General features: G+C 38.6%; 1 protein-coding gene across 1 annotated transcript; it reads left to right on the forward strand.

Annotated features, from left to right (window-relative positions):
* The first annotated feature begins 7,258 nt into the window (after nt 1-7,258).
* LOC106084245 (uncharacterized) lies at nt 7,259-15,505 on the forward strand. Its single transcript, XM_013247810.2, has 9 exons — nt 7,259-7,450; nt 7,516-8,807; nt 13,906-14,010; nt 14,203-14,412; nt 14,516-14,584; nt 14,662-14,727; nt 14,794-14,871; nt 14,933-14,992; nt 15,173-15,505. Exons 2-9 carry the CDS (start codon nt 8,103-8,105, stop codon nt 15,503-15,505), a joined length of 1,626 nt encoding a protein of 541 aa, XP_013103264.2. The 5' UTR covers nt 7,259-7,450; nt 7,516-8,102.
* Nucleotides 15,506-19,970: the final 4,465 nt, after the last annotated feature.

The raw sequence follows: 19,970 nt of genomic DNA on the forward strand, positions 1-19,970 counted from the left end.
AGAGAGGATACAACCCCGTTTGACTCTTTTCTCAAAATTTCTTCCTCAGTTCAATTTCTGGTCAAGAGTAAAGCCCAGGTATTAAACCTCCCGCAAGAGCAGCAGCACCACTCCATCGGGGACCGGTCCGCCATCTCGTGAAAAACACCTGCTCCGTCTTCCTGCGGCTTATGCCAAGCCTATTGGCTCTCGCCCAACTCTACAACTTTTTGTCAGTAAATGTCTAACATTACAATGGAAATGTCAGATTGCCCCTGGCCTAGGCCAGAAATGTATATACGAGTAGTAGCCCCCGTAAAATAAATTTGCAATGCAAAAGTTTTCTACAATATTTGTTTTTCTACGATGTATGTTATGGTAACCCAACTATTTCAAGATTTTCCATCAATGACCATCAATTCAATGGCAGCCGGTTGTACGCACCGGATTAACACGACGAACACACGAGTTCATCCTTTTTTCTTCATTGGAGAGGCACATCCCGATGTGCCTTCTGCGCACACTTCTGGTCCATGCCGGGATCGAAAAGAACCACGGACCCTGGTTCTGTTTGGTTTGCCAGAACCGCCTTCATCATCGGTCGGTGAGATGTAAACGCCGCATGGAGTGAGTACATTCCCGAACTTGCTGTGGCCTTAAGTCACTACGGGAAGTTGCGAACATTAACAGCAGTGAGTCACAAGCGTCGCGGTCGTCGCCTTCTGCGTCCTCGTCTTCGTCGATAGATTATGTGACTTCCCCGACCTCTCCCGTGCGGCAATTTATGCAACAGTAGCATCCCAGCCCCAATATTGTCAGCCCAGTGCCGGAAAGTGTATCTTTCCTGCAATTGAATTGCAATGATCTCCGTGACAAGATCGACGAGATACTGGATGTTATGAGTGGGAGGAACATGTTGGTTGCAGCGATCCAGGAGACAAAGGTGACCTACACATGCAGCTTGCGCAGTTGTCACGGATACAATGTGCTACTTAAAGATTGCTTAAGGAATGGAGGTGAGGGATTGGCCTTCGTGATACACCAATCCGTGCAGTATTGACCCATCTCGCCTGCCGCTAGTGACTCCAACATGGAGTGCATGGGGATAGCAGTCAGGTCCGGTACTGCCGAGATAGAGCTATACAACGTGTACACACCACCGGTTGGTAGTTGTGACCTGGTTAACGGTCAAGCTCACAACTGTCTGGCCATAAACGTCAGGTTCTAGGAGACTTCAATGCGCATCATATTTCATGGCATTCTTTCCCAGATAACGACCAGCGCGGCATAGCTTTCGCAGAGCAGATTGAAGGCTCCACGTGTTGCACCGAGAATGAAGAGGTCCCTACTAGGATTACGAGAAGGTGCAGCAGCTCGCCAGACATTTCCATTGCATCCCCTGATCTTCTAAGTGACGTATCCTGGAAAACCGTCATTTCTTTGAGATCAGACCACCTCCTCATAATTCTCACCATGAACTTCATAACCTCTGAATGCCGAGCGTTTATCAATCAAAAGAAGGCCGATTTGGTCGACTACAGTGAGTACACCAATCGCCGCTTCAGTGAACTGACACTCCCCTCAAATGCGCTTGTTGCCGGGAGGAAATTCCGAGACATTATTAACGCAGCAGCCGCTCGCTTTATACCAGCCGGTCGAATACGGAGCAGTTGAACCGAATCAGATTTTGGCACATCTGTTAAATGTCATGGGAAACTTCATAGTACAAAATTACAGACAAATCGTATAAGAATTGCGCCATTAATGGTGTTAAGAAGTAAAATCGACAGATCGGTTTGTTGGGACCTTATTCGCACCATACTTAGCATATATGTTGGAGGTCACAGCAGAATAAGTTTAATCTGGAGATTGGTATAATCACAGTAGAATAAGTTTTGGAGATTGGTATAATCTGGAAATAGGTTTATATAGGAGCTATATCAAAACACATGAGCCATTTACAATCCAAACCTGTTACGGCATAGCAGGCCGGAATATTTAGATCCGTTCTGTGTGGTGTCCATTGCTGGTTCGGAAAACTTAGCTGCGAGCTACCGGGCGCCTCCACAGGTTGCGGATGGTGGAATGCTCCATACAGAGTAGCTGCAACGACAGTCGCGGACAATCAGCGATAACAAGCGTACAGTCTCAGTGAGAGGCCAGGCGGCACCGGCTCTTGCACAAATACTGAGTGCCTATGGTTTTCGATTTGACAAGTCGAGTTTATGGCGCCTTTAAATAACCAATGGGCACTCTGTCCCCACGGCGATCGGTCCTTTGGACCGGAACGGGCTTGCTCACCTACAGGAGCTTGACGAAGATCTGCATCTCCAAATGAAAAATTGGCTACAACAACAATTATCCAAACGGACCTACTCTAATAGGAAGTAAAAAAATGCAAATTTTGCCCATGAACATTACACTAAGGAACAGGGGCAAACTTCTCACATGGAGGGTATAAAAAACTGAAAATTTTTCACATAAAAATATTTTGACTAATTTGTTTTAAAAATATTGTTCTTAATAAGTTTAAAAATATTTAAATTTTTTTTTAACCTTGTAACTTATGTTAGTTGCGTTGAATATTTGAAAACTCATTATAATGCTATAAATTTTACATAGATAAAGCAATAATTCCCTACAATTAATGAATCTAAGAACATAGTTTTTAACAAATTACCAGAATTGTAATGGAACCATTAAACAAAGATAAAATCAAAGGCCATTGACAATCATCAATGTTCACTGACTTGGGCAGTTTTCAAGTTTAAATTAATTATTCTTTATATTCTTTTGTTAATCGTTTACCGCAACCTGTATTTAAACAATAAAACGAGACCATAATATGATATAATTACCACGCAATAGATCACCCAAAAAAAAAAAAAAAATACGGGGCGAATGTAATCAAAATAACAGTCAAATGCGAAAAAAGGCGACCCACGATAGTTATGTCATTGTTCATCCATGCGTCCATCCAACCATTCATTCATTTATCCAGCTACTCCTCGAGATATGCGTATAGACCAAAAGACAAACATAGGGACAGACAGACATACAGCCAGTCACACAGTCAACCAACCTGAGGCTAGAGATGACGATATGGAAGTCAAAGCATCTAAAATGCACTTGAAAGGTTAAATAAGCGTAACGGATGTGAAATAAACCATTACAGATAAATACTACTCGAACCCACACACTCACACATATGCATAAACACTCACACGAGAATCATAAACAATTGAAATAGTTTTGCTATGAATGGCTTGTAAAAGAAAAATAATGTTAACAAAAACACTTTATTACATCTTTACAACATGGTCTAAATATATACGATGAGCTTGAGGAGGAAATAAACATTTATCTAAACAAACAAACAAAACGACAGACATTTCCGTAGGGCTGACATAAACTGAACGTTTTTAAAAAATATGTTGGAAAATGTCAATACTGACAAGAGTTTAATCAACTCCACATAATGTAAACCACCGACAACAAATGAATGAATTGGAATTTTGTTATTTCTTCTTTATAGCTAACTTAAATTTAAATGTTGCTTTTTGAATTCACAGTGGGAAAAGTGTGTCCACTTTGTGTATAAAATCTTAACAAAAGCATTGATTAGCGTACTTAAATTTTCTCATGTTACACATATATTTTTTAATATTTTGACCACATAGTAGGTGTACGATTTTATTATATTAACTTACATTTCAATTATGAAAAAATTATGTTTACAATTTTCACAAATTTTCCCATATATGTAATTCAAAATGTCGAAATCACGATAGCGGTCGAACAAAAAAAGATATCCGCTTAAAATTTTGCACGTATACTTCTTATTTAGATTTGGATGTGGCTCCCATATAAACCGAATCGCCAATTTGACGTCTTGATGCGTTATCTTTTCATCCTCAATTAACACTTACAACTAATAACCCAACTAACATTTCTGATTGGGTTAGTGTTTCGCGTAAAAGAAATAACAGAAATAAAACATTTACAATTGTGGTACACATATGTTCCTTCAAGTCAACAGTATCTGAAGATGCAATATTATGTGGAAAATCGCCTTGATGTGAGTCTTCATTGAATACTTTTCCGTAAACTTGTTAACAAGGATTTTAACGTTTCAACTTTAATAAATGTTAGCTTTAAACTTTGCATATTTGAAGAGTTTTATAAAGAGTTATTTAAACCGGAAGTTTGGTTAGAATAGGTAAAAGTTCCGTTCCTGTTTTTTCGAAAGGACAAGACAATAAGCGAACAAACTTTAAGGTTTTGCCCAGTAATAAGCTAAAATGCTATTTTCAAAATATTTTCGGATTTAGAACGAAAAGCATGGATATATTTCTACATACAAGCTAATGTAATTATGATGTAATAGTGTTTTTGGAAATGATGATGATTAAATGAATGATGACTTTTATAATGAGGAGTTTTTGGAAAGCCGATTGTTTTTTGAAAAGATGGAGATGCTGTTAGCATAAATTGCTCTAGTGTTGCTGTACGTCGTGAACTACCTGCTATAAAAAATTGATTTTCCAAATGTTAATGTGATCTTGGATCAGTAATGTATTAGTATAACAGGTCAATGAAATCTTATTATTCTAGAGTCTTACATTCTTCCTGGAAGTTTGTATGATATATATGATAACCATATTAAAAATGTTAAATAAGTTGTTGTTAAAGTGAAATGATGATTAGTGAAGTGGCTGTTTTGGACGTTTAAATTCGGGGAAATTTATTTATGTAACTTCTAGATTCTGAAATATTATATGTAAGTAATGTTAATTCTGAAATTAATACAAATCTTGTTGAGAGTTTCCTAAGTTTTAACTTATGTCAGATAAATTGTTTTTACTATTCATTTAATCTAATGTTTGCCCCAGTTATTTAATGGGATGTTCAAGGGCAAATTTGCATTTTGCAATGTAAGACTTAATTTTTATAAGTAAGAATCTTAAGTTTGCTATTGAATGTGTATAAATCCGTTCTGTAATGCAGATATGCACGTTGCCTTAGAAATATATGTTTCTTCTAATTGCATTTTATTTTAATCCTGAAAATTGTAATTTTGATGTATTACATTTTTCAATTGCAAATCATAATTGGCCCAATCAGTTAAAACTTAAATTGAACCTTAATCAAATATACTTTTTTTACACTTTTTTTCTAAAGCAAGCTAAAAGTAACAGCTGATGGCTGACGGAAGAAAGAATGCAATTACAGAGTCACAAGCTGCGAAAAAATTTGTCAACGCCGACTATATGAAAAATCCGCAATTACTTTTTGGGCAACCCAATAGTTTTACAAATGAACCCATGCAAAGACAATCCAAAGGCCTTTTGGTAATATGTTCATCGATCTGCGTTGAAGATAAATCTGCATGTGAAACACTTGAAATAGTTAATTTGTTTGTCAAGATATTCGAATCAACGTTTACCCACGTTTTGTGCTTTAGCTCTACTTCTAATTTAGATCTGGTTTAGTCGAGTATTGATTTTGGTTTTCTTCAATTTGAAGAGAACGATATATCAGATGCAATTGCTTCCCTAGAAGGTACTCGTAAACTTGATGCAAATGTAAATTTTGCCCATGAACATTCCATTAAGGAACAGGGGCAAATTTCTCACATATTAATTAGTGCAATCTGATTCAAGTTTAAGCTCAATGATAAGAGGCCTCCTTTTTATAGCCGAGTTTGCACGGCGTGCCACAGTGCGACACCTCTTCGGAGAGAAGATTTACATGGCATAGTTCCTCACAAATGTTTCCAGCATTCTTGCCAGCATTTGTTTGCAGAAGCTTTCTTATTCTATTAGTCTTCCTTTGAAGCTGGTTTTTAATAAATCCTGAGGTCTGGAATATTCAGTGATTGGTAATTAATATCATTTGTGACCCCGGTTTTTAAGAGTGGTAAAAAGTCTAATAAAGCAACTTATAGACCTATATCCAAGCTATCAAATGTATCTAAAATATTTGAATATGTAATGTTCAAATATATCTTTGCTTCAGCAAAGCCATTTCTATCTCCATATCAGCATGGATTTATTAAAGGCCGATCTACAAATTTTGTTTAAATTGTTTTGAAAGGAGATCACAAGTGGACTCGATTTACTTGGATCTTTTTAAAGCTTTTGACATAGTTTCACATAAGAGTTTAATTGGTAAATTGAAAAAATAAGGTTTTCATTCTATCATTTTGAAATCTTAGAATATTATTTGTTGAATAGAGTGTATATGGTGTCTATTGATATTGTAAATTCTCAACGCTATATTGTGAAATCTGGAGTGTCTCACGATAGTAAATGCAGATAAGACGAAATGGTTGGTTTCAACTCTCAAAACGCCTTGTACAACAGATCAGATAAAGAAAATGGAGAAAGTTGGGAACCACAACTTTGAAATAATCACCAATTTTATATACCTCCCACCGCCGTAACCAAAACGAATGACACCAGTTTTGAAATAAAGTGAAGAATAATACTAGCAAACAGATGCTACTTTGGACTAAGTAAGCAGTTTAGAAACAAGGCCACCTCTCGACAGACGAAGATTAGACAATACAAGACACAGATACTACGCGTGTTGTTATATGGTTTTGAGGCATGGGTACTTGTGAAAGCAGACGATGCAGTGTTTGGAGTGTTCGAGAGAAAGATTATTCGTAAAATATATGGACCAGTTTTGCGCTAATGGAGAATATAGGTCATGTTGGTAGAAGAAGCTCCAGCAAAGAAGTCTCTTGAAGGCAAACATGGTGGTACACGCAAACCGGGACGACCAAAAGCTCAATGGAGAGATCAAGTGGGGGTAGACACCTCGAAACTTGGTGTCAGAGATTTTAGAATGAACGCAGAAGATCGAGACGCTTTGAACGCCATTCTATATTCGGCTAGTGGAACAAATGTTCTGTCATAGCCAATTAAATAATTTGCTAAATGTAATCCAATTGCATTGCAATCTAAATGCCATAGTGGAGTGGTGTAATATAAATTGTTAGCAAATTCATTTAAAAAGTGTCTTTATATTTGTTTAATCCGGATAGAATAGTCTGTACGAATGGAGCATTATGTAAAAAAAAAAATTTCAAAGCATTTTATTTTTAGACAAAATTATTTGTGGATTTATAGATTTTTCCTATCTAGTAAATAAAATTTCACTTAATGTTCCTTCCAGGAGTTTGAGAAATGCTGGCTTCTTTAATATGCCTTGCCATAGAACTGAGAAGCCATAGGGAGTTTAATAAAATTACTTTTTTTTATGATATCGATTTCTCTTTTGACGTTAATGAATTTAAAAGGCCGGTAGTATTAATTTGCTTTTAAACAATTTTCTGTAAGAATTATAATCCATAGACTGAATAAATAAGTTGGTCTACAACCTCATATGACTCCCAAATAAACCGATCATCCGATTTCAGATCTTAAGCTTCTGGAAGTCGCAGATCTTTTCCGATCTTGCCGTGGTAAGTAAGGTCCAAATCGGTCTATAAACTGATATAGCTTCTATATAAACTGAAATCCCGATTAGATTTCTACAGCACCAGGAAGCTTGGATTTTTCACTGAATCGGCAGAAATTTTATAAGTAAAGTACAAATGTGGCCTTCAGCCATGTTTGTGGCAGTGGGTTCCCATGATACGGCCCGGCGGAACTTAGCACATTTTTACTTGCTTTTTTTCAAATAGTCAATTCAACCTCTGGTAAAAATGGTTTTCAGTTACATGTATGGTAGTACTTCTGACTGGTATGAAATCTTCTCTTCATTAAACCCACTGTATAACTACTCACTTATTATTTAAGCCTATGGTAATGCTAAATAAAAACACTAATGTAGTAATCAATACCGAAAAATATGTGTAGCACTTAATATGTCATCAATGAAACAATTGAACCATAAATTAAACATTCAAAATCAAAAGCATAAAGTCTAAGGGGCACGCCCTCCATGTATTCCACGCAAGCCCATAATCAATGAAGCTTATTTGCTATAAAGGCCTGAGGAAATGCATTCAGGAAAATAGTTAAAGACGGAAAATTCAAGTGAACGGTTTGACAAAAGGAAAATAAAGTTAACAAGAGAAAATTTCAAAAAAAAACCCCAAGAAAATCCAAACGATGCGTAAACCATGCATTGCCATAACTTTTCTCACACTAATAATTTGTGCCGATATTACAAGATGCGCGCCTGCAAAAAAATCCTTAAAAACCAAACTTAATCCTTATTACCTGCAGGCCATGGCTGCCTATAAAAAACTCGAATCGAAATTACCTCGGGAGGAGTTACGCGCCATAACCACCATAGGCATTTTGAATGGAGCCAAACAGGCCGAGCAACAAATGGAACGCCATCTGATTGATGCAGTCAAAGATCTGGTGCTAAGCACCAACATAAACGACATGGATAGTGTTCTGCCTAAAATAGAAAAAATCGAAGAGCAAATGAACAGAGATCAAACAGCTTTGGAGATTCTTACAAAATCTATGGATTTGGTCACCAAAACGAAGGATATGAAAACATTTAACAAAGAAATACAAGGTCTAGCGGAAGACTTAAAAGCAAAGCCAGCACAGACATTAGTGGGGGAAAGCAGCGATACCAATGTGGGCAAAAAAGTTGGCCAATTGAGACGGCATATTTTGCAACAAATGGATCTTATGAAGCGCGTTGTTGATGATAAGATCGATGATACCTTGGATTATATAATTGTGAATGCGGACAGTGATAGTCTGATAGGAAAAGCCACCAAAGTTGTTCGGAAGCGTAATGCAGATCGAGAGGAGCCGGCTAGAATACAACAAATCAAATCCGATGTAACAGAGGTAAGATGTTTTCCATGGAGAATACCAATAAAGTGGCATAAACTTGGAAGCATGGTTGCCATATAATGACTTGGCATAATCTGACTTGTCATACAACTAATCCAATTTTTTTCTAAACCAGAATAGACACTATTTCCCATAAAAAAAAAAAATCATTTCCTAATTTGAACTTAAATGAAATCTATACTTTTGGATGCGATGGGCAGAGGATCGTAATGAGTTCCATTGCTACAATTTTCTCTGTGATATGATGAAGTGTCTGTGATATTTTCTCTAAAAACAAAATTTCAATGAAATTTTTCCTTAAAATTAAAATTTTCGTGAAATTTGTTTGATTATAGAATTTTAATATAGTCTTCGGTAAATAAAGAATTTTATAAATCTTCTCCACAAACACAATTTACTATTTTTATCTAAAGACAAAATATAATAATTTTTTTCTAAATCCAAATTTAAATAAAATTTTCCTTAAAGACGAATTTCAATAAAATTATCCCTAAACATAATATTTCAATGAAATTACAACTAAAGAGATTAAAGACAAACATTTAAAGAATTCTTTTTTAACTCAGCGTTAAGTTCGGCCGGGCCAAATGAGATCCTTTACCAATGATCTCATTCGGCCGGGCCAAATCAGATCCTTCACCAATGATCTCATTCGGCCGGCCCAAATCAGATCCTCCACCATGGATCTCATTTGGCACGTTATTTGAATGGCTGAATCTGCATCTATATCAGGTTATTGCTCTATTTGGCACAGTAATTGAAAGTCAAAATTAAACATATTGCTAATTTTGCCCATGAACATTCCACTAAGGAACAGGAGCAAACTCCTCACATACCAATGAGTGCAGTCCTATACAAGTCCTTTTTTTAGCCGAGTCTGAAAGGCGTGCCGCATTGCGACACCTCTTTGGAGAGAGGTTTTTACACGGCATAGTACCAGACAAATGCTGCCAGCATTAGGAGGGGAAAACCACCGCTTGAAATTTTTCCTAATGGCCTCACCAAGATTCGAACCTGGCCATTCAGCGTAATAGACGGACATACATACCTCTGCGCTACGGTGGCCTCCGTAGCGCGTACAGTAAATGAATGAAGTAAAATGGAAGAAAAAAGTCGACTTTACACCAATCCAAATTTCATTAGAATATGTCTTATGTAACTCGAGTTAGAATTTTTCTTAGACAGCAATATTCTTGGGTATTTTTCTACCCATTCGTCGTTAATAGATTAAGTCTGTCTACCCATATTCGTCCAGCCGAAATCACGATAGCGTTCGAACGAATGAGGTTATCTGCATGAATTTTTATACCCACCCCATAGGGGTATATATCATTTGGTCATTCCGTTTGCAATACATCGAAATAACCATTTCCGACCCTACAAAGTCAATAATCCAAATTTCATTAGAATATCTCTTTCCTAACTTGAGCTAGAATTTTTCTTAGACAGCTCTTTTCTTGGGTATTTTTCTACCCATTCAACGCTAATGGGTTAAGTCTGTCTACCCATATTCGTCCAACCATTCAATAGCCGAAATCACGATAGCGTTCGAACGAATGAGGCTATCTGTATGAATTTTTATACCTACCCCATAGAATAGGGGGTATATTTCATTAGGTCATTCCGTTTGCTACAAATCGAAATAACCATTTCCGACCCTACAAAGTCAATTTAACGATGTTCGTGTGTCTGTCCTTCCGTCCGTCTGTTGTAATCACTCTACAGTCTTCAAACTTTGAGATATTGAGCTAAAATTGGCAGAGATAGGACTTTTTGATCCACGTATTTAGGTCTAGTTCTTGAACGGGCCATATCGGACCATATTTAGGTATAGCTGCCATATAGACCGATCTGCCGATAAAGGGTCTAAAGCTCATAAAAGCTTTATTTATTACCCGATTTCGCTGAAATTAGAAAGAGTGAGCTGCTTTAAGGTCGGACCATAGTTGGATATAGCTGCCATATAGACCGATCTGCCGATTAAGAGTCAGAAGCCCATAAATGTTGTATTTATTACCCGATTTCGCTGAAAAACAGTGAGTTGTTCTAAGCCTCAACTCATATCAATGTTCTAACCACTCATATCAATGAGTACGTAAATAAGCATTGTCGATTTTGGAGCGAAGAGCAGCCAGAAGCATTGCAAGAGCTGTCAATGCATCTAGAAAAAGTCACAGTTTTGTGAGGTTTATGAGCTGGTGGCATCATTGGACCGTACTTCTTCAAAGATGATGCGAATCGTAACGTTACTATGAATGGTGATCACTACCGTGAGATGATATCCAACTTTGTTTTTGCCCAAAATGCAAGAGCTTAACTTGCATGACATGTGGTTTCAACAAAACGGTGCTACATGCCACACAGCACGCGTAACAGTGGAATTATTGAGAGGCGAGTTCGGTGAACATTTTATTTCACGTTCGGGATCGGTGAATTGGCCACTTAGATAGTGCGATTTAACGCCTTTAGACTATTTTTTGTGAAGCTATGTTAAAGCTCATGTCTAAACAGAAAAGTCACCTTCAATTGACGCATTGGAAGTCAACATTGAAGCATTTATTATTGGGATACCGGCCGAAATGTTAGAAAGAGTATGGCAAATTGGCGGATGGATCAAATAAGGTTTTCATTAATTTTTCTGAACTTTATCCATTTTTATACCCTCCACCATAGGTTGGGGGTATACTAATTTCGTCATTCTGTAACTGTTGTAACTTTTCGAGTAGTTATTATTTATTCGAGTAGTATTTCAAGTAGTTATTGTTATTCTTCTGAGACCCCATAAAGTATATATATTCTTGATCGTCGTGACATTTTATGGCGATCTAGCCATGTCCGTCCGTCCGTCTGTCTGTCGAAAACACGCTAACTTTCGAAGGAGTAAAGCTAGCCGCTTGAAATTTTGCACAAATATTTCTTTTTAGTGTAGGTCGGTTGGTATTGTAAATGGGCCTTATCGGTCCATGTTTTGATATAGCAGCCATATAAACCGATCTTGGGTCTTGACTTCTTGAGCCTCTAGAGGGCGCAATTCTTGTCCGATTTGAATGAAATTTTGCACGACGTGTTTTGCTGTGACTTTCAACAACTGTTCTAAATTAGATTCAAATCGGCCAATCGCCTGATATAGCTGCCATATAAACCGATCTTGAATCTTGACTTCTTGAGCTACTGGAGGGCGCAATTCTTATCCGATTTCATTGAAATTTAGCATGAATTATTTTGTTATGATATCCAACAACTGTGCCTGGTATGGTTCAAATCGGTCCATAACCTGATATAGCTGTCATATAAACCGATCTTGAATCTTGACTTTTTGAGCCACTAGAGGGCGCAATTCTTATCCGATTTGAATGAAATTTTGCACGAAGTATTTTGTCATGATATCCAACAACTGTGCCAGGTATAGTTCAAATCGGTCCATAACCTGATATAGCTGTCATATAAACCGATCTGGGGACTTGACTTCTTGAGCTTCTAGAGGTCGCAAATCCTATCCGATTTGGCTAAAATTTTGCATGGCGTATTTTATTATGACTTTCAACAACTGTACCGAATAAGGTTCAAATCAGTTCATAACCTGATATAGCTGCCATATAAACTGATCTGCGATCTTGATTTCTTGAGCCTCTAGAGGTCGCAATTATCCGATTTGCCGGAAATTTTGTACGACGGATCCTCTCATGACCATCAACATATGTGTTTATTATGGTCTGAATCGGTCTATAGCCTGATACAGCTCTCGTATAAATCGATCTCTCCATTTTACTTCTTGAACCCCCAAAGGGCGCAATTCTTATTCGAATTGGCTGACATTTTACACAGGTCTCCAACATATAATTGAATTGTGGTCCTCTAATAGCAGAGCAAATATTTCCTTTTATCCTTTTTTTGCCTAAGAAGAGATGCCGGGAAAAGAAATCGACAAATGTGATCCATGGTGAAGGGTATACAAAATTCGGCCCGGCTGAACTTAGCACGCGTTTGATTGTTTTTTTTTTTACTTTCGTAAGCTCGTAAGTTGGCAGATCGGACTTCATGGCAGCTATATCCAAATCTGGACCGATATGCGCCAAATTGAATAAGTACTCCGAGTGGTCTAACACAACTCCCTGTCTCAAATTTCGGCAAAATGGGATAATAAATGTGGCTTTTATGGTCCTAAAACCTTTAATCGGCAGATCGGTCAATATGGGGGCTATGTCAAGCTATAGTCCGATATAGCCCATTTTCAAACTTATCTTGCCTATGGACAATGAGCGGACTTGTGCAAAGTTTCAGCTCACTATCTTAATTTTTTAAGAGTGTAGCAAAGTCCACAATACACCAACCACTATGGGACGCGTTTTTTCTTTATTTAGCGGTTTTATTCAATAACATTAGATGTGGAGACTTTAAGGGTCATACATTGGTATGTCGTACTTATATCGAATATACCGTGAAAACGTATTAACGGCGTTAGTATAACACACATTAACCAAGTTCGAAACCTATCACCTAGCTTTTGTGTATTCAAATTTATGAGCAATATTTAACAAAAGTAAAAAAAAAAATTGATTAAAATACTGAAACCATTTTTCCGAAAATTTGAGCAAAGTCTTACTATAAAACTAAGATATCCACTCTGAAGGATCTAATCGGCCTATAACAGTATTTTGACAAGCAACACAAAGTTTAGCTCTTACTTAACGACCAAATGTCACCGCCAATGGTTCCCTTCCTGGACCCAGTAGCGACCATAATTTTCCATACAGAAATGCGAAGTGTTAAAATCCATTTCGCAGTAACAGTAGGATCCTGAGAATTTATCGATATCAGCCCCAGTGAGCGTTTGAAGAATTGAAATTGCCAGTTTTCATACAATCAAGACACAGATATCACACAACTGATGGACACGTTTAAATGACTCCTTTTATGGATCATATCCTTTTACAGTTTCAATAAGATCTAAAATTTATACGATTTAAGTGGTCTATGATAAATTGTTTGCTGTGTTAAAAGTTCAATGACAATACTATGGTGAAGGGATTCAAAATATATGAAAGAATGTAACAAAACAAAAGACTTAAGACACAAACTTCATACTCCTCAGGATGATATTCGCAGCAATCTTGTGATGGATGGTGATGATGATAATGATGAAAGTGCAGATGAAAATGATTCCTTGGAAGATGACAATTTCTTCTTGGCCTCAAATGTAAGTATCATTTGTACTTAAAGTCCTTTGCTATAAGCTTTGAAAGGTTGGGGTTTACTAACATTAACTTCCTATATTATATTGGTGTCTATCTAACATTGTTATACCAATCTGTAAAAGAGAAACCCTAATGATTTGTCTCCTATGCTTACCACAAATCTAAATTGAAATGTAATTTTTTGTCTAAGAAAGAATGTTATTGAAACTAACAGCCTTGCTGAAGCTACAGCCAATGTGCAAGTTATGGCCAATGGCGCAGTGGCAACCACAAATGGGAGCGGCAACATGACTCTTGCCAAGCAGGAAGAAGGTTCACCCGAACTATTAGATAACAGCAGTGGGGGTGGGGACATGCCAGGAGGTGGTGGTGGCCTGGTGGGCATTATAACCAGTTTGAGTGGCGTAAGTAAAAAAGCCAAATAAAAGAAAAAAAAATGCAAAATAAACATCAAAGTTAATAAGGAAAATTTTGTGAAAATAAATCATGTTGACAACACTCTTATAGGGCGAAGGTGGCTCTGATATAGGCGCTTTAATAGGAGCTTTGACTGGAGTCATTTCCCAGTTGTTTGGAGTAAGTCTGTCTAAGATGGAGTTTAAAAATGTGTCAATTTGTTTAACAATGTCTCATTTTATTTCTATTCCTCACAGCCTGGTGGTTTAGATATTGAAAGCCTTTTAAGTTCAGCTACTTCTTTGATTGCCGGTTTATTAGCGGTATGACAGATTTATGTCATTAAATATGATTTGCTATTATGGCAATGAATCTTTCTTTTCTCATAGGGCAATAGAAACTTTGGTACCGTTTTGGGCATATATGTGGGAACAGCTCTTGATGGCCTCTCGGGCGGAGGAGGTGCTGTAAGTACGACTCCGATTAATGTTACTCCCCTTCTAAAATATTTTTTTTCTGATATTACAGATAAACAATGGACAATTCATTGGCAACTTTTTGGGTACAGTGGTGGCTTCATTGAGTGCAGTACATATTGTTTCCTTTTTCCTTAAATTATACTCAAAATATTATTAAGTGCTTGCTACTAATCCATTTTAATTAAATACTAACCCCCTTACAGCCCCACCTTTCTTGATCCAAACATCCATATGTGTTTTACAATCTTTAAAACTTTGTTTTTCACCCTCATCCTTGCATTTATTGTAGGATCCCGAAGACGATGATGAACCTCCAAAGCCCTTAATTTTTCTCCAGAATGTTGTCAGCAGTTTTATGGAAGCCAAAAATCGCAAAGGTTCTAGCGAGGAATCAGGGGAACGCAAAGACAAGAATAGCAATGAAAAGGGCGGCGGCTCAGACTCAACGGCATTTATCAAACATATTGCCTCGCATATAGTGGGCAGTGTGGTCAGTTTAATATTAAATGCTTCACTGGGAGCATCGGGCGGAGCTTCCGGCGCCTCACATTCCCTATTTGCCGGAAGTTCCGGAGGCCATAAACCATCAGGAAATGGTAATGGTGGTAGCAAATGGAAATAGTTGCTAGAAAATAAGTAGGCTTAGAATTTTGTACAACTTTTTGATACTGATATGAATAAAATATCGTTTTTTAAAAACAAATTTGTTTAATTCTCAAAGAGGTGTCGCAGTGCGGCATTCCGTTTCAACTCGGCTATAAAGAGGAGGTACCTTGTCATTGAGCTTAAGCTTGAATCGGAGAACACTGATTGGTATGTGAATAGTTTCCCCCTGTTCCTTAATGGAATGGGCAATTTTGCACTTGCATATAAACAAACATAAAATTGGTTAAAATGCTGGTAATAAGCAACGAAGCTAAGAAAACTTAGAAATATGTCATAAGATAAAAAAGTTATAAAACAATTGTCACAAAATTTTAAACAACCAAGAAGGGAAGAAATTAAAATGATAATGGCTGGGGTGGGTATAAAAAATACCCATTTCCGACCCTAAAAAGCGACCCAGCGTAAACATCTAAGACGATCTAGCCAAGTCCGTTCGTCTATCCGTCTCTCTGTTGAAATTACGCTACAGTCCTGAAAAATAGAGATATTGAGCTGAAACTTTGCACAGATTCTTTTTTTGTCCAAAAGCGGGTTAATTTCGAAGATGGGCTATATCGGACTATATCTTGATATAGACCCCCATATAGACAGATCCGCCGATTTAGGGTCTTATGCCCATAAAAGCCACATTTACTATCCGATTTTGCTGAAATTTGGGACAGTGAGTTGCGTTAGGCCCTTCTACATCCTTACTCGATTTGGCCCCGATCGGTCCAGATTTGGATATAGCTACCATATAGACCGATCTCTCGATTGAAGGTTTTGAGGCCATAAGAGGCGCATTTATTGTGCGTTTTCGCCGACATTTGGGACAGTGAGTTATGTTAGGCTCTTTGACATTCTTCTCCAATTTGGCTCAGATCGGTCCAGATTTGGATATAGCTGCCATATAGACCGATCTCTCGATTTAAGGTATTGGGCCCATAAAAGACGCATTTATAATCCGATTTCACTAAAATTTGACACAGTGACTTATGTTAGGCATTTCGACATACATGGCGCATATGGTTCAGATCGGTTTATATTTTTATATAGCTACTGAAAAGACCAATATTTTGTTATACACAATTGAACAATGACTTGTACTTATTAATATTTGGTCCGAATCGGAACATATTTCGATGTAGCTGCTACGGGGCCTAAGGTATGCATTTTCACCGGATTTTGACGAAAGGTGGTTTATATATACCCGAGGTGTTGGGTATCCAAAATTCGGCCCGGCTGAACTTAACGCCTTTTTACTTGTTTTTGATATATTTGGATGCAAATTTGCTTTCGAAAAGGAATATTGAAATATCATAAAAAATATATTCATATATTATACTAAGTGGAAGGGCATATGCGTAATTTACGTATCAAATTTCTACAAAACAAGGCAAAAATTTTAAACTTATACGGACCGTAGCAGGGTAATCGGGAGACCGGTTTATATGGGAGCTATATTAAGTTATACACCGGGTCAGACCATATCTTCCATCTCATCATCTTCACTTGCCGAACCTATTTTGCATAAGTGAGCTCGTAGTTCTAAGTGTCGTATGTGCCTCGTATTCTTACAATCCAGATCTTCCCATAGGATTTTCGTCGTTCTACCGACCGTTTCGCTACCCCACAGTCGTCGCTCACGCCCTTAAATCGAACTGCGTCGCCCCAAAAGGCTTCGGATTAGCCAAGTTTATTGACGGCAGTTTTTTCATGTTCGCTGCCAAATCGTCTGCTCTTTCATTACCCTTACTCCACTATGGCCCGGCATCCAAACAATGCGGATCGTGCCGTTCTCAGAGAAGGCGTTAATCTCGTTCTTACACTACAAGACTGTTCGTGAACTTACCGTCCTGGTTGTTATTGTTCTGACGGCCAGTTAACTGTCCGTAAAGATGTTCACCCCTAACACGTGGTCCACAATCGCCCGGATCACCGACTGCTAGACTGTGTTATGTTCAGGCGGACGGAAACAGATCTCACTCCCTGAGCTTCAATTGAAAACCCCAGGTCCTTTAGCTTTGATTCATCAGTGTTTCATGAATTTTGAAATGACAATACCAAAGTTCCGCCAATCCAAAATTATGCCGTTAACAGTGACAACCCGAAACCTTTTCCATTCCATTTAGTTTTCCTACCGCCGCCTCGTTTATAACCCGATAGTGTGATCTCCTTCTATTGGGTTCCTAACACTTAGTATGGGGTCGTGAAAACAAATATGGAGGCCACCGTAGCGCAGAGGTTATCATGTCCGCCTATGACGTGAACGCCTGCGTTTCAATCCTAGCGAGACCATCAGAAAAAATTTACAGCGGTGGTTTCCCCTCCTAATGCTGGCAACTATGCCATGAGGTACTATGCCATGTAAAATTTCTCTCCAAAGAGGTGTCGCACTGCGGGACGCCGTTCGGACTCGGCTACATAAGTGAGGTCGTAGTGCTGTGTGTCCTATACCGACCTCCTTCATACTTCTTTTCAGTAACTCGGATTGCGTCGACACGAAACGCTTCGGGTTAACCAAGTTTGTTGAGGTCAGTCCTCTGGCCTTCTCCGCCAAATCGTCTGCCCTTTCATTTCCCCTTACTCCGTTATGGCACGGCACCCAAACGATGCGGATTTTGCCATCCTCAGACAAGGCGTTGATCATATTACACTGCAAGACGGTTTGTGACCTTACCGTCCTGGTTGTTATAGCAATCATGGCAATTTTACTGTCCATTAAGATGTTCACCTCACGCATTCCGCGATCGCCCGGATCTCCGTCTGTAGGACCGTTTTATGGTCAGACAGTCTAAAACAGATTTAAGTCCCTGGGCTCGCAGTGTAGACCTCTAGGCCCACTCTGTCCCCTGGCTTTGATCCATTCGTGTAACAAGATCTTCCAGATGGCAATACTAGGGTTCCGTCAATCCAAGATTGTGCCGCTGGCAGCAGTGCGTCGCACTCGACGTCAAGGTTCATCTCAGGCATCCGATCGGAAATCTCTTCCATTCCTTCCAGGTTTGCTACGTTGCCTCGATTATACCGCGATGGTATGAGCTGCTCCAATCCTCTTTCCATTCTTCCATCGCCTTAAGTCTCATAGTCGCAGTGGCTACCTCACACTTTAGCTGTATGTCAGTGGGTCGGATATCTAGAATAGTCTCCAGTGCCCTAGTGGGCGTGGTCCTCATCGCTCCTCCTATGCCAAGACATGTTCTCTAAGCCTGTTGTATAATCCGAACGTTGTAGTATTTCTCCATAGCAGTCCATCAAACTACTGAGGCGTAAGTAAGTATTGGTCTTATCCCCCTTCTGTAGAGCCAGTGTACTATCCTCGGATTCAGACGCCATTTCGTGCCTACGGCTCGTCTACATAGTACCCAACATCTGTGAGCCTTCTTAGTACGCTCCTGAATGCGATACTTCCAATTGAGTTTCCTGTCCAAGATTTGTATTTTACATTGTCAGATATTGAAATCGTTTTATTGAGGAAACGTGATTCGTTTAATTGGCCCACCTTCGTTTCCCTTGTGAATAGGCAGATTTCAGTCTTCTTTGGGTTATCATTGAGACCTCTGGGTCTAGCCCAGTCATATGCCATATACAAGACCCTTTCGTCTCTTCTTCAAAGCTGGTTCGGATCCTTTCCGCTTAGAAGTATTATAACATTGTATGTGAGTCATACGGGTTCAAATCCCCCCTCAGTCAGAATCCGTAATCTGTCATTTATCGTGGTCACCCATAGAAGTGCCGATAAAATGTCATCCCTGTGGCATGCCTTGTGCTACTTTCTCCCTTATATTTATGTCATGGGACACGCAATTTATCCACCTGTACCTTAGCATATGATTTATCCAGTCTCTAAGGACCGGGTCCACTCGGTACTGGTCTAAAGGTTGGATCAGTGTGTCGGTCCGCACATTGTTAAAAGCCCCCTTGATGTCAATTCATACAGCCAGTGTGTAAGTTTTGACATCTCTCGAACAATAAATTCGGTGAAATTTTGCTGTCATGGAACATTTCCATGAATTTCTTACAGAAAATCCATTGAAATTGTTTTGAAAACTGATTTTCATTTAAATATTTTTAGTTAATATGAAATTTTTGTCGACATTCAATTTTGAAAAATAAACTTACTTTAATTGGCTATGACAGCATATTTGTTCCACTAGCCGAACGTAAAATAGCGTTTCAAGCGCATCGATCTTCTGCGCTCATTCTAAAATCTCTGACACAAAGTTTCGAGGTGTCTCCCACCGCTTGATCTTTCCATCGGGCATTTGATGTTCCCAGTTTGCGTGTACCACCGTGTTTGCCTTCAAAAGACTTCTTTGCTGGAGCTTCTTCATCCATTCTGACAACATGACCCAGCCATAGCAGCCGTTGTATTTTGTCGTCATACAGCTCATACAGCTCGTGGTTCATACGTCACCTATATATTCTGCCATGGCCCATAT

This window comes from Stomoxys calcitrans, chromosome 4, assembly GCF_963082655.1.
Source record: "Stomoxys calcitrans chromosome 4, idStoCalc2.1, whole genome shotgun sequence".
Taxonomy (NCBI): Eukaryota; Metazoa; Arthropoda; class Insecta; order Diptera; family Muscidae; genus Stomoxys; species Stomoxys calcitrans.